This window comes from Sphaeramia orbicularis, chromosome 9, assembly GCF_902148855.1.
Source record: "Sphaeramia orbicularis chromosome 9, fSphaOr1.1, whole genome shotgun sequence".
NCBI classification, from domain to species: domain Eukaryota; kingdom Metazoa; phylum Chordata; class Actinopteri; order Kurtiformes; family Apogonidae; genus Sphaeramia; species Sphaeramia orbicularis.
The window spans coordinates 8,054,010-8,075,623 of record NC_043965.1 but is presented as its reverse complement, the minus strand read 5'-3'; the positions used below and the strand labels follow the sequence as shown (position 1 = coordinate 8,075,623).

Here is a 21,614-nt window from a genome sequence, read left to right as displayed (position 1 = left end):
GACCAGTCAGTTTGGTTCTTCTATTGCAAGATAGAGTTCCATAAAAATAAAGGCTGGCCTCCCCAAGGCTAACTCAGAGCTAAGACCTATTTTATCACAGTAACAGTCATTTACACAGGACAATATGGGTCTGTCCTAAATGTCATTTGTGTACCCAATATGTAGAATATCATTCGGGCGGGGTGCTGAGGATTTGGACTAATTGGCATAAAAATCACTTTTTTGGCCCTGCCACTTCGATGCTGCAAATCATGCAAACCCTAAAATATAACACTGTACATGCATGGATCAATGTACTGCTTACAATAGATTTATGATTTAATGCAAGTCATATTTTACCTTTTAACACTATTAGATTTGTTCCCATTATATTTCTAATAAGATACAGTTTTACTTGTTGGAAGGAAGTATATTTCCTAGCATCAGCTAGCTGAAATGAGGAGGGGGTCGGATGCTGACTTTATTCTGATTTTATTCTTTTTTTCCCCAAAACCTAGCAAAACACAAATATGAGTATAATATGAGTATTAGTGCCCAATGAAGCAAACATTCTTTTATGATGATAGGTTAATAATTTTCATGAAAAAAAATCGACTAATGTTCTTCTATTTTCGAGGGCCCCTGTCACAAATGGGCCCTTACAATCATTTTCACCCCCCCCCCACACACACACACACGCATAAATACACAGTAGAATAAGGGTGTGTACTTAAATTGTATTTTACAGACATTACAGTTTAAGATCCTGTTCAAATGTTCATATTATATTAGTTTATAACTAACATCATAACATTATTTTTGTGCAATCCCAACAAAGGAACTAACATGATTTAATAAAAAGTGTTAAATAATATATAAAATATAAACAAAAAATAAAAATAAACCTCCTTGATATCTGCATTTGAATAAATACCCTAAAAATATTGATACAGTACTTTTTAATATTGATACAGTATTGTGAAATGAAATATCACAATAAATTGCCGAACCGATATTTTCTTACACCCCTAGAGTAGAAGGTGTCTTTTTGGATGCACTGCTCAAGTTGTGGGTATATGTCTCTTCCTGAAGGCCTCCTTGCTATTTTTAACAGTCCAATCTCCCCTCTACCTGCATATATGTGAAAGGTTAAAGGTTAACTGGCTTTATTATCCCTGTAGGGCTGACCACTATGTCACTTTGTTGCCCAATTTATTATACAGATTTTATTATTATTATTAGTAGTAGTAGTTGTAGTTGTATTTAACCTTTATTTATGCAGGTAGTCCCATTGAGACATGCACTCTCATTTACAAGAGAGGCCTGTTTTGGACAGATATAAAACATTTAGTTACAATAAAACCGTACATACAGTATATAAATTAATTGCAGTGATTGTAGTATTTCATACCAGATCAACATCTATCTGGTGGTTAAATCTAATGTTATGATGCTGTTAAACTCCTTTCAGGGTTTAAACAGTCAGCTGTCACAGCCTGTTTGCTCATTTGCTATAATGCCTTTCTTAAATGAGGCAGTAGTCAGGGTTCAGAAAGAGCTAAATTAATTTATTTAACTTAAATACAGTTATTAGTCCAACTTTTCACAGTGGATTGTGATTTTACATGTCTGAAATATTGTTTCAGTTCCTGGTCTGTTTACATCAGTGCATCATGTCATTTCATGCTCATCTGTGTATTGACATAAATCATTCCTTTTTTTTGTCTTCTTTTGAGCTAAGAAAGATCTGGCAAATAAAACATAAAATATAAAGATGAGCGTTATCATAAAGCATTATCATAAAGATGTGCTTTGGCAGATGCAGTGGGAGCTAATGGTACCACCAAACAAAATTTTTTCCGGCTTTAGCTAAGACTTGTAGCTTTACCTAACAACTCCATCCACTTCCTCTGTTCTTTATCATCACATGTAAAGTGTTAGAATGAAAATGAATGTTTTTTTAGACTCAGGTACACAGTCCTGCAGCAGATTGAATACAGACAAATGAACAGGACTCGGAAGTAGGAAGTGAAGTCGAGATTTAACAAGTGGATGATACTATTCATTCTCTACTATTCTATTTACTGTAGAGCTGCAACAATTAATCTATTATCTATCCCCTACTAAATTAATTAATAATTATTTTGATAATTTAGCATTGGTTTGAGTAAGTAAAAGTCAAAACCTCTCAGATTCCAGCTTCATAAGTGTTAATATGGTATGGTTTTGTTCCTCCTGTGTAACAGTTAGCTGAATATCTGTGAGGTTTTGGACCATATAAGACATTTGAGGATGACTGCATGCACTTTGGGAAACACTGATAGGGATTTTTCATCATGTGTAACATTATATGGACCAGTTTTTAACAATATGAGCTGTCCCATCATCTGCATAAACAGGCCTTGTTCTCCTTGTACCAAAATTTCCACAGTGTGCATAAGCAGTTTGTATATTATTAGTTTTGATGATTAACACATTAATATTGAATTTCATATGCCGTCTTTTAGGCCAAAGGGGGAGGTTTCACTTATTTAGATGTAAACATGTGTACATTGTTTTGGCGTCTCTGAAGGTGACCAGAGGCGGTTCTGTAGGAGTCCTATGGGAGGAGTGGCTCCGTTCTTTCATTTAAGTCTTATTTAGTGAAAACAGTTGGTTTCCAAAACATTCAGGTGACCCCTGGGATGACCTTTAACCTCTAAGCCACGTTAAAACACCTGCTGATAAGATCTAAAAGAACAAACTGATGGTTTTGTTCAACAAGTGACGGCTTGAACTTCTGTTTATGGTGGGTCTGTAGTCTGTCATGTAGGTGCCCATACATGTTTCTCACAATAGGCCTCTTCCTTCTTTATATTTTCATGTTTTCATGATGAATCAATAACTTTCATCCCATCTTCTTCAGATCAACATTTTCCATTAGATTCTGAGGAGTAGTTTACATCGCCTTATTAGACACTGCACCAGCTTAAAGTCATTCAAGATGCAAATCAGTCATTCATACTTAAACACTTTGTCAATTGCTTTGTCTTAAGCTGTTTGTAACATTTGGAGGGCCATTCAAACCCCTACTGGATTTTCTGGGGGTCTTCTCCTGCAATTTATTTAAGTAGTCACTATTAGTCAATACTAGGGATGTAACAATTACCGGTATAACGATAAACCGTGGTAAAATTGCAGACGGTTAATATTACCGTTTAAATTCTAATTATCATGATAACCGTGTTTGATTACTGTACTTTTAGGAAAAAAACCCTATGTAAAGATATGCTTTTATATCAAGTATTTGAGTATAGTTTTAATTTATTACAATTTTGATTTTATATACCTAATATTTGGAACCAATATTCACTTTTAAAGTCTTTGAAAAGGTTCGTTAAGCATCTTTGTGTTATTTATGCAATAAAGATTATACATTTTTCAAATCGGATTTTATATATTTTTTTGTGTTTTCTGGCCTTTTATGTTTTTATAGTAGGTTAAAGTGAAAAAAATAATAGGCAGATGATATAGATGAAGTTGTGCTGAAAAAAAAAGAAACCAAACATGGGTATAGTAAACATTTGTTTATATAGTATATAAAGACAAAATCAAAAGGACTGAAAAATGGCCAAAATAGACTGAGACCACTAAGGGTTTTTTTTAATGAGAAGGTACATTGTGCCTGTTATTTTATGTGTATTTATTTATTTTTGTTTAAATACAACTTGGTTAAATTACTTCAGTGTGTGTATAAGTACTTTTTGAACATTTTGAGCACAATTTCAATAATACCACGATAATAATGATAACCGTGATAATTTTGGTCACAATAACCACGATATGAAATTTTCATATCGTTACATCCCTAGTCAGTACAGTCACAATTGTCAGTTTATTTCCACTGATACACTGTTGCTGTTGCACCTTCACATTTTACTGTAATGTTGCTGTATATTGTGCAATATTGTACATATTCAGAGGTTTATTTTATTATTTTATTGTATTTTTTGGTAGTTTTTATTCTATTTAGCTTTTTTCATGCTACAAACACCATGACTTGGATAACTCTGTTTTGTTTTATCATGTCTGTTGATTGAATGACAATAAAACTAAGGCTGAGGCTGAAGTTGAAGTATTACTTCTCTCATGTTTTGCATTACTTTTACGTGTCATATTTGGTTTTTCAGTTTTTTCTTTCTTTTTTATTACAACACTAAGTGACAAAAAGGAGGAAAACACAGGTCAGAATTTGTGATTTTAGAGCTACAAATTAGAAAATAGTTTAGGCCTGTAGGAAATATATTTACTAGTCAGAAGTAACTATTCTGACCTGAAACGTAAGCCCAACCTATTATTATGTACTAAAGCGTCGCACATTAAGTAGATCACATTAGTGTGAAGTAGATGTTCAGTGTTTTTTTAGTTAATTTCAGCCAATTAACTGAATTTTTCCTCTTTGAAACTGTCACTATTCTAGAAAGCTTTTGACACAATCAATAAGATTTCACAATCAAATCTCCCACGTATCGATCAAATAATCACATCTATCGTTAATCTGATCATTAATTAGATTTCAACCCCTGTCAATTATTTAATGAACACAGACCAGTAGAGCTGCAACCGATTAATCGATTAGGTGCTTGAAGCAAATGCAAAAATTCCTGATTCGATTAATCGACTCGAATTGATTGGAGGGAAATATTCTATTGCAGTTTTCCTGAATGGAAGCTTCTTTGTGCGTCCCAATAAGCGTCCATGTGAAACACAACAGTGGAACCAATGTTTAAGAGCAGACAAATGAAGGAAACAAAGCTTTGATTCCGGAGAATTGTGGTTGAATGATTTTTTTGGATCACTTTGAGTCGATTAATCAGTTGTAGCTCTACAGACCAGACTTCTTGTTTTATGTTATGCAGAGGTTGTAGATTCAGTAAAGTTTTGTAGATTCTGATTTGGAGGAAGAAGAACTGATTAAAGGTTTAGATGAGATGGCTGTGATGATCCAAGAAAAATTAATAGGTTTGTTGTGGTTAGCCATGGATTCATTCAACTGATGGGATTAGGTCTCATTTATAATGTAACTGGAAAAACAACATAGTTATTAAAATAGTAAAATGTGAAAAGCAGTAAACAAATCTAAAAACTAATTTAAGTAATTACAACAATCACACGAATAAAACAAAAATAAAAAAAAAAGAATAAGATGTGGATAAAATGTCAAAACACATGGGAAAATTAAAACCTGAAAAGACCCTAGAGGTAAAAATTGAACAATCATAAACCTGTATGATGTGAATATGATCCTCCTGCCTCTTAAAGGATGTGAACATAGATACTTTACACACTGTCAACTAACTCTATGGATAGAATAACACTAACAAAGAACTCTCCCTATAAACAGTACTGCCAGTGTATCCCTGTTTAACTTATTCCTCAGTGCTATAGGGCGTTGTTGTTGTTGTACTGCGTGACATGACTGCTATCAGACTTTGGATCTGTTTTCTGGCCTTGTTGCTCTGTTTTTCTCAAATCGGTTGACATATTAAAATGCCCCAATCGAATAAACAAATACAGATTTTTTTTTTTTTTTTCTTAATTCAAGCCAAAAAAATCTGCCAATGGAACAAGTGAAAATCATCTTGGTAAGCTTTCTTGAAATAAGATTTTCAAGATCTATTGTCTAAAAATAAGTTCTTTATATCTCACTGAAAAGTTGCTCTTTAGGTGATTATGTTTTATTTTAAGTGTGATGAGATATTTGGACTAGAAATGAGAAAAGTACACTTGATTTTTTTCCAGTGTAATTGAGTTTAATTTCCTTTCAGAATAGAACAGAATTTATGGTCATTGTGTGTACAATGAAATTAGGGGTGCTGCCCCAGTCAGTGCAACAATAGGAATAAAAAAAAAAAAAAGAAATACATAAGAAAATAAGAACTGAATGTATATAAAATAACACAAAGTAAAATAATAAAATAGAATATAAAATTTGACAAAAATTAAAAACAAATAGAACTAAAAGTGGGATAAACTAAAAATAGACATAGAATATGAATAGACACAATATTAACAGTATGTCTGTCAGGGTATTTACAGACCTGCTCCCACATACAGTATTAAAGTATGGGAACCAGGGTAAAATCATTGCTTGGGAATGAAAGTCACATGACAAAGATAAGTCAGTTTTTGTGTCATAATATGCAAATAACAGTTGTAAATCTGTAACTGCATTGCATAACTGATGAGTCATTTCAGGTATTTTCCTAATGTGAGGATAGTTTAGTCTTCAGTGGTTAATGTGAACTGAACAAAACAAAAGGGTTTTTTTTTTTTTTTTTTACAGTTGAAATGAATTTTAAGACTCAGGTTTGTGTGCAGGTCCAGACACTTCTCTTATTTAGTCTCAGTAAAACCACGACTTAGTTCCTTAAAGCTGACATTTTAATCACAGTATACAGTCCTTTATCTCTGGAACGCTATGGGTGTGTTAGCAAATTAAAGTCACATTAATGCCAAATGTGGGAAAGGATTGAACAATTCATTGTAAAAATAATGAATGGTGACAAAATGTTGAAGTGAATGAAACTGGTACTGCGAGTAGGTTTCACTGCAAAGGAGGAACAGAAGCAAAGTGACAAAAAAGGAAGGTAATATAAGAATTGATTAATCTGTGTGGATAAAAGTTTGATGTTTTCCAAATATTTTTATTTTTCTTGTTCTTCCATTAGGTTAAAACACTGAATTTCCAAATGTGAAGGCACCAAAATTACTAGCTTTACCACAGGGTTTATTATAAGCACAGCAGTAGATTTTAACCCTCAAAGACCTAGAAGATTTAATGTTTCTAAGTGATTTAACACCATTTATTACAACCTTATCCTTTGCATTTTTTTTTTTTTTTCAGTGTAAATCAGGTATTTTCCTATATTTAAGTCATTGATGATGTAAATGTTCATAAAAGCTCAGAGTATATTCAAAGCTTATTATATCAAAACAGAAAATTGAAGAAAAAGTGGCTCTTCAGCATAATATATCATTAACTGAACATTAAAACAAGCATCTGCAACCACTGTCATTGATCTAATTCCATGGGTTTTACTGGTGAATCAATGTTGTAGAAGATGACGGTGTTTCCATGGTAACTTCAGAGCCTTTGAATGTCCATTTGGGTCATATCTGATGACCATGAAAAGATGACAAACTGGATTTTACACCAATTATTTATATGTGTAGATCAGATTAGTGGTTTAACAGTTATTAAACATTTTATATCAGTAGATGCTGTTAGTCGTGGCGTCAGTTCAGGTCTGTGGAATAGTTTGCGTAGACGTCTACCTGACAGAAAACATTCCACCTGTCACCTGATAGTTCTTCTTCTACTTTAATCCAGTCTAACTTTGGGCTCCATTTTCACTTCCATTATTGCTCAGTGTGAGTTGGTCTACTGTATATCATCGTATACAGTAGCTCGGTGTACTATTACTCATACATATCGCTTCATTCTCTTTCTGGGCGTTAATCGAACTGAGAGGAAATGATAATATGTCTGAATGCTGGTTGTTCCCATGAGAAATGTTCCCTGCTGCTTTAGAAACTGTCCTGATGTAAAACCAGATATAATATCCTGTCTGTGTTTGTTTTTCTGCAGCCATCAAGGTGAACTGTAATGGCTTCTGTGGCATCACCAGTAAAGCCAATGACACTGCATGGACGGTGGAGGAGCAGTACTTCAACAGCACCATCTCAGTCGCAGATAAAGGTACATCACATATTATCAACACGCACCTGTAATAGACTTAAAACATGAGGGTAATTCACTCAGAGCTGGTACAGAACACACTGCTCAACTGGTTTGAGGTGCTTCCTCTTAAACAAATGAACCTGATTTGGAGAGTTGGTTTACCGCAATAGAAATGTCACAATGGACAAAGTAAAAGAGGCACACACTCAAAGACAATGAAATATATGGGCTTTCATCATTAAACAGAGGCGGTTTAATACTACACTGAAATACATATAGTAATACACATAGTATAGGTAAATACAAACAGTATACAGTATAGGTAAATACAAACAGTAATACACACAGGACAGGTAAATACAAACAGTATACAGCATAGGTAGATATATACAGTACAGTCCAATCAAGGGAAAGTGAATATCAACATGAAAGAGTAAATTTGCACTGATCATTTATCAAGTGGGCTCATTTTTTAGCTTAAGATATCTATTTTACGGAACTGTTATCCTTTTTGAAATACCACTTGTAGAAAAAAATTACAACCGATTTTGTTGATTGTACTTTTTTCACCATAGTCATGCCTCAGACATAAAAATATAGCTTGAATTTCCATCCATCCATTTTCTTCCGCTTATCCGGGGCCGATTCACAGAGGCAACAGTCTAAGCAGGGATGCCCAGACTTCCCGAGAAACCTCCTCCAGCTCTTCGGGGGGGACCCTGAGGTGTTCCCAGGCCAGCTGAGAGACATAGTCTCTCCAGTCTGTCCTAGGTCTTCCCTGATGCCTTCTCATGGTAGGACATGCCTGGAACACCTCCTCAGGGAGGCGTCCAGGAGGCATCCGAAACAGATGCCTGAGCCACCTCAGCTGGCCCCTCTCCATGTGGAGGAGCAGCAGCTCTATTCTGAGCTCTTCCCTGGTGACTGAGCTCCTCACCCTATCTCTAAGGGTGCGCCCAGCCACCCTGCGGAGGAAACTCATTTTGGCCGCTTGTATCCGGGATCTTGTTCTTTTGGTCATGACCCCAGTGCGTGCTGACGGTCCAGGTTCGATGAGGCATCAGGACAACATCATTTGCAAAAAGCAGAAATGAAATACTGTGGTCCCCAAACCGGACCCCCTCCAGCCCCTGGCTGCGCCTAGAAATTCTGTCCATAAAAATTATGAACAGAACCGGTGACAAAGGGCAGCCCTGCCGGAGTCCAACATGCACCTGGAACAGGTCTGACTTACTGCTGGCAATGCAAACCAGGCTCCTGCTTCAGTTATACAAGGACCGGACTGCCCTTAGCAAAGGACCCCGAACCCCCATACTCTTGAAGCATCCCCCACTAGATATGATGAGGGACACGATCAAATGCCTTCTCCAAATCCACAAAACACATGTGGACTGGTGGGCCTTCCTAATATGAATGACAAATGGCATGGAATAACAAATGACCTAACCCTGACCCTGACCCTAACCCCTAACCCCTAACCCTAGTGGTCATTCGTTATTCCATGCCATTTGTCATTCGGATTAGTCAAGCCCTGGACTGGTTGGACGAGCTTTAATCTGACACTAAAAATTATATATAAAAAATCTGAACATTTATTCAGTCTGTTGGTTATATAGATGATTGTTAAGTTTCAGGTATTAGGTCTTCATTATTTGGTGAAATTATTGATATTTATGAGTTTGAACATTTGTGAGTAGCTTAAATAGGCCCTGTCTATTTGTTAGTATTAAATACATTAAATAAAGTTTTGTGATTATATCTGGCTTGTTTTTTAAAAATAAGTCAACATTTTGGGTGATGCATACAATGGTAAAGAGTCGTCCATGTGTTACTATGGCAGCCTGTCTACGCGTTACCACATTCTCGTGTCAATAAAACGGAGACTTTTCAATATTTTACTCCAAAATTTATTTTCAGCATAGTTGAACATAATGTGTAAAAGGTTTTGTCCTACTTGATATCAGTTTCTGCTGAGAACCGCATGTTTTGAATGTTTGCGTAAAGCTTAAAAAACTGATGTCGGCTTCAAGTCCACGTGTTACCGAGCAGTAATTTGTCATTTTTCACCTAAAAAGTTTATCTTCCCAGATTTTGTTTTTCATAATGTTAAAGTGCTTATAAATACCTACTCAAATATGTATAATACATGCATCTAAGTTACTCTGATTACATGACAGACTGTTGAACACCAAATGTGTCCACGTATTACCGCTTGATTGGACTCTATTACATAGCAGCAGAGTCCAAAATAGTGGCTTCTGAGGCTTAAAGTGTGAATGCAGTGTAGTAGAAGTGTGTATGTGTAATCCCATTCCATCTCTGGAGTCATTGTGTATTCTACATGCAGCCCTCAGGGTGTTTATCTGGAAACAGCAGAGCGATTGTTACAGGCTTTCCACTCACGGATGCTTATCTGTGTTCACTGCAGGAACCCTGAAGCTGGGAGAACACACTTTTCCCTTCAAGTTTCTCATACCAGGTAGGAGGAGGCGACGAGTGACGGGGTGAACACTTGTCACCGCACATTCTTTCCTATATGTGTGTGTCTGTGTGCGTTTCCCAACCTGACGGACATGTCCCGGCATGTTGATGTTTACCCCGGATATGGTTCAGCAGCAAAGAAAATGAGGCTTATATAAGATTCATTACCAGAATATACTGACAAATAAATGACGAGTTACGGAGAAAACGCAACAAACTGATTCAGAGTCTGTTTGGGGTCATGTGACTTCCTGATCTGTACCATAAACCTTCTTACTACATGTGTTTCTAAGTAATTTAAGGCATTTTGGTTTTTGGACATTAGAAAGTTGCACAGAGCTAAATATTCAGACAGAGTTACTAATGTGAATATAGAGTTTTTGTCGCTAAATCTGCCAAACACAGATAATTGGAACAAAATTTTAACAAAGCAATTTTATCCTGTTGAGATTTTGAGAGTTCATATTATTTAGAACATTTTCTGCTGTTAAAATCCAAACAACAAACAGCACATTGTTACTGCAATTATTAAATGAACTAGCAATGGATAACTCGGTGTAGCTGATAGAAAAATGTAGTGTAATAAAATGTGTAATAGTGGGATAAAAATAATATTATTTACCTCTGAACATCTTGAGACTCAAAAGATAAATGCATTTATACTAAAAAAAAATGAAGTTATGAATTATGTCTTTTACATCCAGTTCATTTGAAATCACAATTTTCACCAAAAGTATTGTTAAAATTAGATGTTTTGGGTTTTTTTTACTTTGTTACTCACATTAAACAGACTATTTTATGTTTGTATTACAGTAAAAATTAAATTAACTAGAGATAAATCATTCAGTTATTTTTAGTAATGAATTGGTAATGAAAGCTGTCAAGAAAAATAAAATAAAAATCTATAATAGTGGAATAAAAAGAATATTATTTATCTTTGAACAGAGACTAGAGACTAAATGTTTATACTGAAAATTACACCATGAATTATGTTTTTTTACATCATTTTTCTTTTACTTACTTTTTTTGTACTCTTTTTCATTGTGTTGTATCTTGAGTATTATTTTTATATTTTGTCTCATTTTAATTTTTCTTATATGAATTTGTTTTTTTTACTTTCACATCATTTTCAACTTGTTACATCCTTGAAATCTGAGTTCTCTCCTCTACATCACTCATGACTTTATAGGGGTTCTCATAAACTACATACTTCTAGACAACATTCTTATTCTTTTCTTAATTATTATTATTATTAGTTAAATCAGACGTCATATTAATTGATTTTACAAATTCCTAGCAGAACTTGGCTCCACTTGTGTCTAATTTCAGGATGCTCTTTTAGGATTGGATGGAAAGCTCAATAAACAAAATTAAAATTATTTATGTACATCTAGTTTGATCAGTTCAGTTCCAGTTTTGTTGAGTAATTACTTTGTCAAAGAATTTCAGGAGTAGGGAACGTGAATTAACATAACACTGGTCTACAAGTAAAAAAAAAAAAAAAAAAAAAACCCTCCAGAATAAAAATAATGAAACTTTCCCAATTTTGAGTCACTAATAAAGAGAAATTCAGTCCAAAAAGTTCGTTGGTTGTAGTTTCCAAGATATAGTTTTAGATACAAAATTAATTTAACTTGAAAAGAATGTTTTTCTCAGATCTACTTCAAAACACTGTCTGTACATTATAATACGTTCATTTTACAGGTTCTTTATACTGGAACATTTATAAATCTATTGTATAAATGGACATAAACCAATATATATGTGTAAAAACACTATCATATACACTGAAAACATCAGCTAAACACTAATTTGTTTTCAATTCATCTTATTAAAGTATGATAGATTTAGCACATTTAATCTCTGAGGCAGATAATTTGTTAAAAAAAAAACAAAAACAAAAAAAAACATAGACCAGAGTTATATCAAACTTTAGATATACATGATAGGTTTGGGTCTGTTACTAACAACTGTTTCCATTGAACACTGTAGAATAAAAGTCTGAAGCATTTGATAAACGCACTGAAAACCCTGAGAGATGCAGACAGATTAGAGTTGTGTTCGAGGTGTGTCTGAAAACCACTGATTGTCCTCATGATTTCCATCTGACCTGACGTCTGCAGATGAACGTCAGCAGCAGTTCGTTCCTATTAGTCACTCCAGTCCTCTGATGACGTCCACGGGTTTTTGACGGACACATTTGTAAACACACATCATCACCGTAAACCACGTGTGATAATATTTGATCTGCTATATCCTCCCATATCAGTTCAGTAATTTTTTTAATCTGAGTAAAGGCATGTTTTTAAACTTACAGCTGGGGTTTTTATTTTATTTTATTTTATTTTATTTTGTTTTGTTTTGTTTTGTTTTATTTTTTATTTTATCACCTTCCTAAAATAATTGCCACTGTCATTTTTCAGATTTTTCAGGAAACACAATTTAATTTAATTTAATTTTGTTTAATTTAATTTAATTTAATTTTTTTTATTTTATTTTATTTTATTTTAATCACCTTCTTAAAATAATTGCCTCATTTTTTTTCAGATTTTTCAGGAAACACTTAACCAGAAATTGAGTACTTGATGATTTTATCCAAAAAAAATTACTTGGGCAACTGTTTCTGAAAGATGACAGTATATAATAATTATATATGTTTTTTTATATGACTGATTAATAGTGGTGCAACACTTTAAAAAATAATCATTATCTAAACTAGTTATTATTTGTACAGCACTAAGGTGATTATGATTTTATAATAGTTTTTTTTCTTATTTCTGTTTAACTAAATATGTCATATTGTAATGTGCAAGAAGTTTTTGGTCACGCATAGGTTTGTATAATACAATAATAGTATACTAATGATATATTAGTATAGTAACTCCTAATATATTTTAATGATAATATATTATAATGTATGGTATATAGTCTAAGCCTAGTAATAGTTTATTCATATAGTTACAGTGCAACTAATGAAGTAACTATAACTAAATACTGAATACTTGTCATTCATTTTGTGTCTAAATAACATTACTGTGATTTATTATAATAGATTCTCAGGTATTGGATCCAACTCTCCTGTTTATTTTTCGTTTGGTCGTTCACGTTCATGTGCTACAGTTCATTTTTCCGAGTACAGTCATTTCAGTTCTGTGTGATAAGAAACATCACAGAAACTTAAAACTGCCCGGACCGGTCTTTTTACTGCACTGTCATCTGAAACGTGCATGTGCAAGCAGAACGCCTGCAGGTGCATCACAACTAGCCTCGGTTTTCATGTTTACATGAAAAACAACTTTTTCAGTTTAGTTTTATGGGATTATTTTTGAGGTGATATTGTGGACCTACTATCAGTGTCAGGATCAGGTTTCATTTACACACTTATGAAAGACTAAGCAGAATGCATCGCATCAATAGACATTAAACATGTTTATTAAAATTTACATTTTTTACTTTAAGTAAATAATAAGAATAATAGTGTTACTGTCTTTTTGTGATATGACTACATTTGTTCTAAAACTTACAGCTGGGGCTTTTATTTTTATTTTATTGTATTTGATTTTATTTTATCACCTTCCTAAAGTAAATGCCTTAGTCATTTTTTCAGATTTTTCAGGAAACACAAAAAAACTTAACCAGAAATGGAGTATTTGATGATTAAAAGTCACTATATTAAAAGATTATTTAGGAAGGTGACGGTATGTAATGAAAATATTATATTATTGATTAGTGATGCAAATAGCAATTTTTAAAAGTCATTATCTTAAGTACTTACTATGCAACAGCACCTGGACAATTATGGTTTTATAACTGTTTATTTCTTATGTCATTTACTAAATCTGTATCCCATACTGTAGTGTGCAGTGTGTGTAGTGTTTGTTGTGTAATGTAAGAGTATGTATAGTATAAGTCTAATAAGAGTTTATTCATACAGTTAAAGTGCAACTAATGAAGGAAAAAAGTACATTTATTGGAATTAATTCATTCTTTCTTTCTTCTCCTCCTCCTCCTTCTCCTTCTTCTTCTACTTCTTCTTCTCCCCCTCACCCCCCCTTCTTCTTCTCCTCCTTCTTCTACTTCTTCTTTTCCCCATCACCCCCCCTTCTTCTTCTCCTTTTCCTCCCCCTCCTCCTCCTTCTTCTTCTTCTTCTCCTCCTCCTCCTTCTTCTTCTTCTTCTTCTTCTTGTCCTTCTTCTTCTTCTTCTTCTTCTTCTTGTCCTTCTCCTCCTTCTTCTTCTACTTCTTCTCCTTCACCTCCTTCTTCTTCTTCTACTTCTTCTCTTCTTCTCCTTCACCTCCTTCTTCTTCTCCTCTCCTCCTCCTTTTCCTTCTTCTTCTCTTCTCCTCCTCCTATTCCCTCTTCTTCTTCTCCTTCTTCTTCTCCTTCTCCTCCTTCTCCTCCTCCTCCTTCTTCTTCTTCTACTTCTCTTCTTCTTCTCCTTCACCTCCTTCTTCTCTTCTCCTCCTTTTCCTTCTCCTTCACCCCCTTCTTCTCCTACTCCTTCTTCTTCTCCTCCTTCTCCTCCTTTTTCTTCTTCTTCTCCTCCTCCTTCTCCTTCTTCTCCACCTTTCTTCTTTCTTCTCCCAAACAGCCACTGCTCCAACCTCTTTTGAAGGTAACTATGGTAAGATAGTGTACCGAGTAAGAGCTTTCATTGACACGCCACGATTCTCCAAAGACTACAATGTGGAGAAACCGTTCTACCTGCTGTGTCTCCTCAACCTGAATGAAGTGCCAGACATATGGGTAAGGAGCAGACGCATCATAATTCTACTGGATAATAAGATGATGGTGTAAGACTCCTACAAGACAATAATGACAAATGTCATAATATAGTTTTATATTGGGATAAATATCATTGCATTGGTTAGTTTGGTGTAAATTGTTATCTTTGCTTCCAAAATGCCTCAGAGATGGTTTTTACTTCATTTCTCTCAACAATGATTTTGTTTTGCTTTTTTTTTGTCCATGACTATGACTTTAAATGTTCTACAGAGGTGTCAGTGTTATTGTTGTATAATATGTATGTTTTATCACTTTTAGCGAACCACTATTTTGCATGTTAACTCAACTGATAAACCTGAGTATACAGTAGATTCCACTGGTTTTGGCCAAAATCCTGTAAATGCACTGTCTGTTGATGGTTAAGATGTTAGAAGATCTGATTTTTGGTCATTTAATTGCACAAATTAAACAGGAAGTTTCATTAATATGTGGGTATTTTACTTGGTCTGATCTGATTATTTGAGAGTAGCTTAAACTGAGGTTAGCAATTAGTCCTTCTTTTTGATATAGCAAATAATAAAGATGGGTTCAGAATGGCCTGAAATAAGGAAATATTGATGTTTCTAAACTATATGGACAAAAATATTGTGGCTACAGCTGTAAGATGACATGACTAAAACGATTATGATATTGTTAGCCTCATAGCATAATAATCTAGTCACATTTTTTCAGGTAATAGCCAGTGATGCAAAATGAAGCGCAGTGTTAGGAGGGTAAAGTTATGCACAATATCACAATTTGGCCAAAAAATCATGTTTATAAACTATATGGACAAAAATATTGGGACTCATCATGTCTACAGTTGTAGGATGTCTTGTTCATGCTGATTTGAGATAAAAATATCAGTATTTCCTTAAAGTTTAATGGGAGATTTTTCTTCCTAATTGATTAGCAGTGGTAGAAAATTATTTACAGTCAAAGCACAAAAAATATTTTAGAAATTTAGAGGTAGAACATTAGAGAAGCCAGTTCACTGAATATATTTAAAACCAAATTAAAAACATTTTTATTCTCATTAGCCTTTGAAAGGAGATAAAAATGGGGTCACAATTCAGGAACCAGGAATGTGCGCTGTTTTTATTTTTATTTTATTTTATTGTATTTCTGTTTTAATTTTTTATTTTATTGTATTTCAAATTTCATCTTATTTCTTGCACTTCAAAAATTCTATGCATAATCAAATATTTTAATGTGCGCTGTTTTTATTTTTATTTTATTGTATTTCTCTCAAATTTCATCTTATTTCTTGCACTTCAAAAATTCTATGCATAATCAAATATTTTAATGTGCGCTATTTTTATTTTTATTTTATTGTATTTCTCTCAAATTTCATTTTATTTCTTGATGTATAATCAAATCTTAATGTATTTTAATATTGTATTTTTTCAATCAATGTGAAGCACTTTGGGCTACAATTTCTGTATGAAAGGTGCTATACAAATAAAGTTTATTATTATTATTATTATTATTGTTTAAAATTTTAGTCATGGATAAACAAAGAACAAAATTGATGTTGAGCGAAATTACTCAGAAATTCGCTGCAGCCGCCCCCACCCTATGGAACTCACTCCCACAAAGCATCAGGAACTCAGACTCAATACAAAACTTCAAATCACTACTGAAAACTCACCTGTTCAAACTTGAATTTTCTTGAGCCTCTTTCTTTTCTCTCTGTTCTTTTTGTTTGATTGTTTGTGAAGCGTCTTTGAGTGTCCAAAAAAGTGCTATAGAAGTGTGATGTGTTATTATTATTATTAAATTAAGTAAAAGGCATTTTGGAAGCAAATATAACAATTTACTTCGCTATATTTGCTTCCAAAGTAAATTGTTCGGCAAATATAGCAAGCAAATATAACAATTTATCTATATGTCAGCCCTGCGATGAACTGGCAACTTGTCCAGGGTGTACTCCGCCTTTTCCCCTATGTAGCTGGATACGCTCCAAGCGACCCCCGTGACCCTAGTGAGGATAAAGCGGGTTCAGATAATGAATGAATGAATATAACAATTTAAACCAAACTAACCAATGCAATATAATGATATTTATCCCAGTATAAAACTATATTCTGACAGTCATTATTGTTTTGTATCCCAGACCCCTATTAGAAAAGAAACACCTGAAATCAACATGTCCACATGCTTTTGTCCATATTGTGTAGATCTTTAATTTCATATAAATGCATTCATGTCTATATTTTCTTACGTTGCTTCTCTTCGTGCAGGGTACGAGTTCATCTGCTGTGACCCAACAGTTCACCTACATGTTGGTGAAAACAGGCACGGTCGTCCTCAAAGCCCAGACCGACATGAGGGGCTACACACCGGGTCAGATCATCCAGGTGACGGCAAAGATCCACAACCAGTCTGGGAAGAGCACAGGCAACATGGTGGCCAGTCTGATGCAGGTAAACGCAAAAGACCATCAGAACATCTCATAGATTTAATATCAGTTCACTTAATGGGGTCATATTTTGCTAAACCCACTTTTATTAGTCTTTGGTTAATTTATTTGTGTATTTGGACCCTAATAGTTCATAAAGTTTGAATTTGAACCCTCTAGGTGCCGCAAAGCCATCTTTATATTCATTCCAGCAAAAATCGAGTGGATTTCTACAACCGGTTTTAATTCCTGCTTAATTTGTTACGTTTTATAACTAGTTGCGTCACAACATTTGCACATATAAGGTCAAGACTTCTGATGAACATTTCTCTGAATACGACATAATTGTTTGTCAGCAGCAGCGGATGTAGTAAAAACTGAAAATATGTCCAAACTTCAGGCCAACTACCTAAAATGTTCAATTGTTGGATGTATTAACAAACACAAGTGGCTGAACGGGTCAGAAAGCACGGTCAAAAACCTGGAGGGGGTGGGGCATGAAGTGGCTCATTTGCATTTAAAGGGCCAGCGCTGTAAACCACCTTTCTGGTGTCATTACTGTTTCATTTATTTCGTTCATGTTTGTGCATTCCAGCAGCGAACATTCAGTAATCATCAAGTAAACAGACATGTACACACTCTTGCTCGAAAAGGAGCAGGATGAAGAAAATCTTATATTTCCTGCCCCCTTCTAAATAATAATAATAGCCTTAATGGTTAGCCATACACAACTAGCTATAAAATCATACTGTATAGAGTCAGATAAACCAAACTAAATACATCCAAAGATAATACAAAATGAATACAAAACCAAGTGCAAAACTACATGTCCAGAAAGTACAAAACGTAGGTAAACATATACCTGACGAAATGATGCAAAAACTTTGTACCAGACCAAAACAAGTAAATATGTCACAAGATGCAGCACAAATACGAAGCAAAATGTAAAAACTTATAACTGTTCATATAATCTCATTGTTCTTTCTTTATACTCTTTTTTCAGTTGGAATATGTTTTTACAGTCCTTCAGCTCATTATAAAGAGAATTCCAGAGTTTAACACCCACCACTGATGTACACATCTGCTTCAAAGTTGTCACACTGGTGCTTGAAATGACCTTTCCTTCTATGCTCTTCATTCTCTGAAGTGAAGCACTCTTTATAATGAGTTGAAGGACTGTAAAAACATATTCCAACTGAAAAAAGTGTATAAAGAAAGAACAATGAGATTATCTGAACAGTTATAAGTTTTACATTTGGCTTCGTATTGGTTTTGTATTTTGTGACATATTTATTTACTTGCTTTGGACTGGTAAAATGTTTTTGCATCATTTCATCAGGTTTATATTTACCTATGTTTTGTACTTTCTGGGCATGTAGTTTTGCACTTGGTTTTGTATTCATTTTGTATTATCTTTGGATGTATTTAGTTGGTTTGTCTGACTTTATACAGTATGATTTTATAGCTAGTTGTGTATAGCTAACCATTAAGGTTATTATAATTTAGAAGGGGGCAGGAAATATAAGATTTTCTTCATCCTGCTCCTTTTCAAGCATGGGTGTGTACATGTTTGTTTACTTGATGATTGTTGAATGTTTACTGATGAAATGCACAACCATGAACAAAATAAATAAATAAATAAGAGAAACATTTCTTGTAATTTAGCTGGTAGTACTTTACTTTTGGCCTTGAACATAACCCATCAGAAATAGGGTTGAAGATGGACCTGTGGAGTTGAATTAATGAAGAATTCAGACCCAAGCAGAGCATTTACAGTTTATGGAGACCACAGGGAAATGTTTGAAAATGCGTTAATTCCATTTAAAAAAGCAAAATATCACTCCTTTAAGTGTCTCTCCCTTGTGACAGACAGTAGGTTTTATTTATTTATAAGGCTCTTAAGGCTTTAACCTCCTTATGCCTCCTCACTGTTGTATTTTAATTTGGCCTCTTATCACAACGGCTCCAGTGACTGTATTATGTTGCAGGGGCCAGGATTGGAAAATCAGGTTTTAGTCTCAGTGCACCTGCAAGCTGGAAAAAATGACAGAAACCTACGTCATTTCTGTCCTCAGCACATGTGACATTTTAACCCATTTTACCTGTTGCTTATTTGTTTGTTTTGTTCTATAGATTTTGTTATTTTACAAAATCGCCTTTTATTCTGTTTATTTTCTGCTCTATTGTGTTTCTTTTACGCAGTTTTATTGGAAATGAGGCATCATCTCAAAGCAAAATGACAGAAAAATGCTGATAAAAGGACATTTGGCCTCAAAAAAGAAGAGTAGCATCACTTGTGTGGAATTACTACAGCTACTCATGTGATAGAATTCAACAGAACAGGTTCTCAGTCCATAATGAGTCACTGGTGTATTGAATAACTTAAGTAAATTACTCACTGTGTTCACATACTTTTATGTTGTGCATTGAAACCGCTTACATCATAAAACATTGCACTATCAGTGGTTTTGAATGTATTTTTTAAGTTTAAATAAAATACAAAAGAGTAATATCCATAATACACATTAAAATATTGTCTTAAATAATCCAGCAAAAAGTTTAATGCAAGTCATTTTCCCTCAGCACTGAGATAGCTGTTTATAGTGAAGGTTAGATAACAGATGTATAGTTTAATCTATGTTTATTGCATTGCTTAAGTAGGAGGAAGTGTTTCTGTCATGGATGTATCTACCTTTGGAGCTGTATTAACCCTTTAAAGACTACCGTTATAACAGGCTGCTAGGATTTCTTTATGTTTTTTTGCAATAAAATTGTCAGAAAATGTCTTTTTTTTTTGCCAATTTTTGCTACAGGAAGGACTTAACTTTCAATATCTGGCCATTAATTATCATTATTATGTGTTATAAATGTACCATCAACCACAATGGGTTTAGAATGAATTATGTTTTAATTTTGTCAGTTGCTCAAACTGTTGAGGAGATACGTTAATTTGAATGACAGTGTATGCAGAAAATGTGTCGCCGGACTCGCAGTCATTTTAAAAGTATCTTCAACAGCAAAACAGTGAATGTTAAACTGAGTCAAAATAGATTCTATGGTCACTCAGTTCCTTACGTTGCTCATTTTTCTGTTTCCAACACATCACCTTCAACAGCTAAACGTTCACTTGCTGCTTAATATATCCAACCCAGTCAAAGGTCCATTTGGAATGAAATTATCCAGTCTTTCTCAAATGGGGGTACTTGACATTATTTGGGAAAAATACATTAAATAAGTCATTATGTACTGAATACAAAAATAATAAGAAACACAATAAATACATTCATATAATAAAATTGACACTCCTGACCTTATTTCATTTCAATCTTTGTATTTTTTTTAAATCAATATTATTATTATTATTATTATTATTATTATTATTATTATTATTATTATTATTATTATTATTATTATTATTATTGTCAGCCATCTTGTTTAAGCTTTGGTAACATTTTAAGAACATTGCTGATTTATATTATTCAAGATGAGTTTATTTGAGTAATTAAGTAATTATTTTTTGTTGCTGTAAGGTTCATTTAATTTATTTTTCTCATCAATGAAAGAGGGCACTTGTCAGTTCATACCATATCAAATCAATATTTGTCATTTTTAATATATTAAAGTTAAATATATGTGGTTTCTTGACAAAGTTATGAAAATAAAGACCTTTGGCACAGGAACAAATTTTGCCTCATTTTTTCAATCAAAAATGCTGAAGTGAGAGTTGGGGGTACTTGGCTAGAAAATATATTTCTGGGGGTACTCCACTATCAAAAGTTTGAGAACTACTGAAATAATCAATGTTATTACCACTTCTGCTGTCAGTAGATTTAATGTTATAGCTTATTGGTGTATTTTCAGACTGTAAATGCCTAAACGTGATAATCTGGGCACTTTTTACGGTGACAAAAAAGACATTCTATTCTATTCTATTGCTGTGGACTTCTGATAGTAAATGTCCATGTTTTTGTGTGTTTTCAGAGAGTGACCTACGAGACAAAGAGGCCCACTCATGACTTGAGGACGATAGCGGAGGTGGAGGGTGGGGTGGTGAAGGCTGGTAAAGAGGTGGAGTGGAAGGAGCAGATCATCGTCCCTCCTCTTCCTCAGTCGTGCCTCTCTGGGTGTGAGCTCATAAAGATCGAATATTATGTCAAAGTAAGACTCACCTTCAGTGATTGTTCTACAAATGGGCTCACAGTGGTTGTGGTTTTAAGAGCAAATGAAGAATATGACGACAAATGCATCTGATATGTGTTTAAAGT

At 34.0% G+C, this 21,614-nt stretch overlaps 1 protein-coding gene across 1 annotated transcript in view; it reads left to right on the top strand.

The window, feature by feature from the left end:
- arrdc1a (arrestin domain containing 1a) overlaps positions 1-21,614 on the top strand; it is a 29,901-nt gene that overhangs the window by 3,727 nt on the left and 4,560 nt on the right. The window contains exons 2-6 of the mRNA XM_030144640.1: positions 7,610-7,720; positions 10,131-10,181; positions 14,776-14,930; positions 17,192-17,374; positions 21,331-21,507. Coding sequence (XP_030000500.1) covers positions 7,610-7,720; positions 10,131-10,181; positions 14,776-14,930; positions 17,192-17,374; positions 21,331-21,507 — 677 coding nt within the window. The remainder of the gene's footprint in view (positions 1-7,609; positions 7,721-10,130; positions 10,182-14,775; positions 14,931-17,191; positions 17,375-21,330; positions 21,508-21,614) is intronic.